General features: G+C 44.0%; 1 protein-coding gene across 2 annotated transcripts in view; it reads right to left on the bottom strand.

Annotated features, from left to right (window-relative positions):
* Wdtc1 (WD and tetratricopeptide repeats 1) overlaps positions 1-2,212 on the bottom strand; it is a 61,706-nt gene that overhangs the window by 11,878 nt on the left and 47,616 nt on the right. For both annotated transcript variants that reach the window (XM_005394898.2, XM_005394896.2), the window contains exons 8-9: positions 1,666-1,760; positions 988-1,103 (exon numbers count right to left, since the gene is read on the bottom strand). In XM_005394898.2, coding sequence (XP_005394955.1) covers positions 988-1,103; positions 1,666-1,760 — 211 coding nt within the window. The remainder of the gene's footprint in view (positions 1-987; positions 1,104-1,665; positions 1,761-2,212) is intronic.

Raw genomic sequence — 2,212 nt, 5'->3', positions numbered from 1 at the left:
TGCCAGCACTCGGGAGGCTGAGGCAGGAGAATCACTGTGAGTACAAGTCCAGCCTGAACTGCATAGTGACCCTGTCTCAAAAAAAAAAAAAAAAAAAAGTGATTAAAGTAACACAACTGTTTACTTCTCTCAGTAAGTAACTATTATCTATTATTACTTAACACTTTCTTTCTTTCCAGTCCTGGGTACTGAACTCAAGGTCTTTACAATGAACTACATACTCAGTCCTTTTAAAAATGTTTAGATGGAGTCTTGTAAAGTTGCCCAGCCTAGGCTCAAACTTGCAGTCCTCCTGTGTCAGCCGCCCAGAGTGCCGGGATTACAGGCATGCACTACTACACACAGCTTCTAGCCCTTTTTTTTTCTATATATCAAATTTTGTATGGTCATCACCATTTCACCTGTCATGTCTCCCATCAGCCTGGGGATGGATCATATTTGTATTTGTCCCCTCTATGTTTATAATGCTAGTCCACAGTGAGTGCTTAGTTTTAGAGAATGAATACATTTATACAAGGATTATGAAATGCCCTGAAACCACACAAAAAGAAGGTTTAGCAACCTGCCATTGTCAAAGAACATTTCTGCAAGATGGCCCTAAACCACAGCCTGGTTGCATTCTCTGAGCCCCATGGATTTCCTCCTAGGAAAACAGAAGATGAGGAAACTGAGGCTCAGAGAAATGAAGAGACATGCTCAAAGACACAGTAAATAGCTAGTGGACAGAAGGCAAATGTTTGAAGATAGGTCTGTCAATTTCAGAGTCTATGTTCTTAACCAAATTATCACACTAGAAATGAAGAAAAAAATACCAGGTTAGCATACCTCTCTAGGAATCTTTATGTCATGTCCTTATTTTGCCATAGTATCATTTACAATGAGGCTATTGTTATTGTCTGTCTCTGGGCAGTGATAGAAAGTTCACAGCCCTGACTGCTGGGTACGAGATGATGGTGGGGCACAGTCACATTAGGCAGCTGAACTTACCTGCTCCCCTCCCATGTTGACTAGTAGCTCTGTGCCATTAGGGCTGAAGGTCACATAGGTGGCAACCAGCACTCTCAGACGGTTGTTATAGTCAGGCAGCTTCACTGGCAGATGCCCTGTAGAGAACAAACCAGTCACCCTAGGGTGCGGCTCCTAGTCCTTCTCAAGGGGGCAGGGTATTATGGGAAGACAGCCATACTGAAAATTTTAGCAATCAATATCACAGAAGGAGCTACAAGTGTTGGCCCTCTACTGTCAGCAGTGGGTCAGTTGCTTTGTATGCTTTATCTCAGTCATAAAAAACCCATTTTACAGAAAAGAAACTCATCAAGATTAAGTAATTTGCTGAAGAGTGCCTAGCTGATCAATGGCAGAATCAGGATTAAAATCCACTTTGAGCTGAGCATGGTGAAACATGCCTGTAATCCTAGCACTTGGGAGGCTGAGGCAGGCAGATTGCTGAGTTTGAAGCCAGCCTGGGCTACAAGGTAAGTTCAAGGCCAGCCTGAGCTGCATAGCAAAACCCTGTCTGAAAAAAAAAAAAAAAAAAAAAAATTCGAAGTCTCTCAGACTTCTAAAACCCTTGCTCTTGACCCATGTGCCATGTGCCCCTGGACCACCTCAGAAGGAGTCGGGATCCAGCCAAAAGTTTGAGGCCAGAGCCAGGCTGAAGCCTACCTGCTACGTAATACTGGGCTGCACCATCTGGAAGGGGTTTCTGCCTGTCACAGAAGGTGTGCACACCGGCTGAAGGGCTCTGCTTCATGCTTTTTCTGGTGGGAAGGAAAATCAGACAGGTTAAAACTACAGTACTAGCCCTGGCTAGAAAGACCACACTCCCTAGAGGAAGCCTAAATTTGTGTCCCTGAGAGATACAGAAGACATCTTCTTCCTTACCTAAGTGACTCCCAGGTCTACCCACTAGACAGCTATGGACAGACATCACAGTTTTGCCAAAGAGGTCCCGTAAACTGTCTGGATCCTTAGGGCTACCTCATTATTCCCAGTTACAGATGAAGGCCTCCTTCAAGGCAGATAGTGTGGGAAGGGCAGTGATGGCCACTCAAATCTGTGAATGAAAGTAAAGCAGGCCATACACTGCTGTACTTGTCCCAAGAATCACAGAAAGCCCAGACTTCATAAGCCTCTCAGGTCTGGGACTTATTGGGGAGCTGTGGGTTTGTTGTGTATTTTCTAGTTTTTTTTTTTTTTTTTTTTTTTTTTT

The sequence above is a fragment of the Chinchilla lanigera genome, unplaced genomic scaffold (genome assembly GCF_000276665.1).
Source record: "Chinchilla lanigera isolate Chin_1 unplaced genomic scaffold, ChiLan1.0 scaffold00051, whole genome shotgun sequence".
In the NCBI taxonomy this organism is placed as follows: domain Eukaryota; kingdom Metazoa; phylum Chordata; class Mammalia; order Rodentia; family Chinchillidae; genus Chinchilla; species Chinchilla lanigera.
This window is presented reverse-complemented; position numbering and strand designations above follow the sequence as displayed.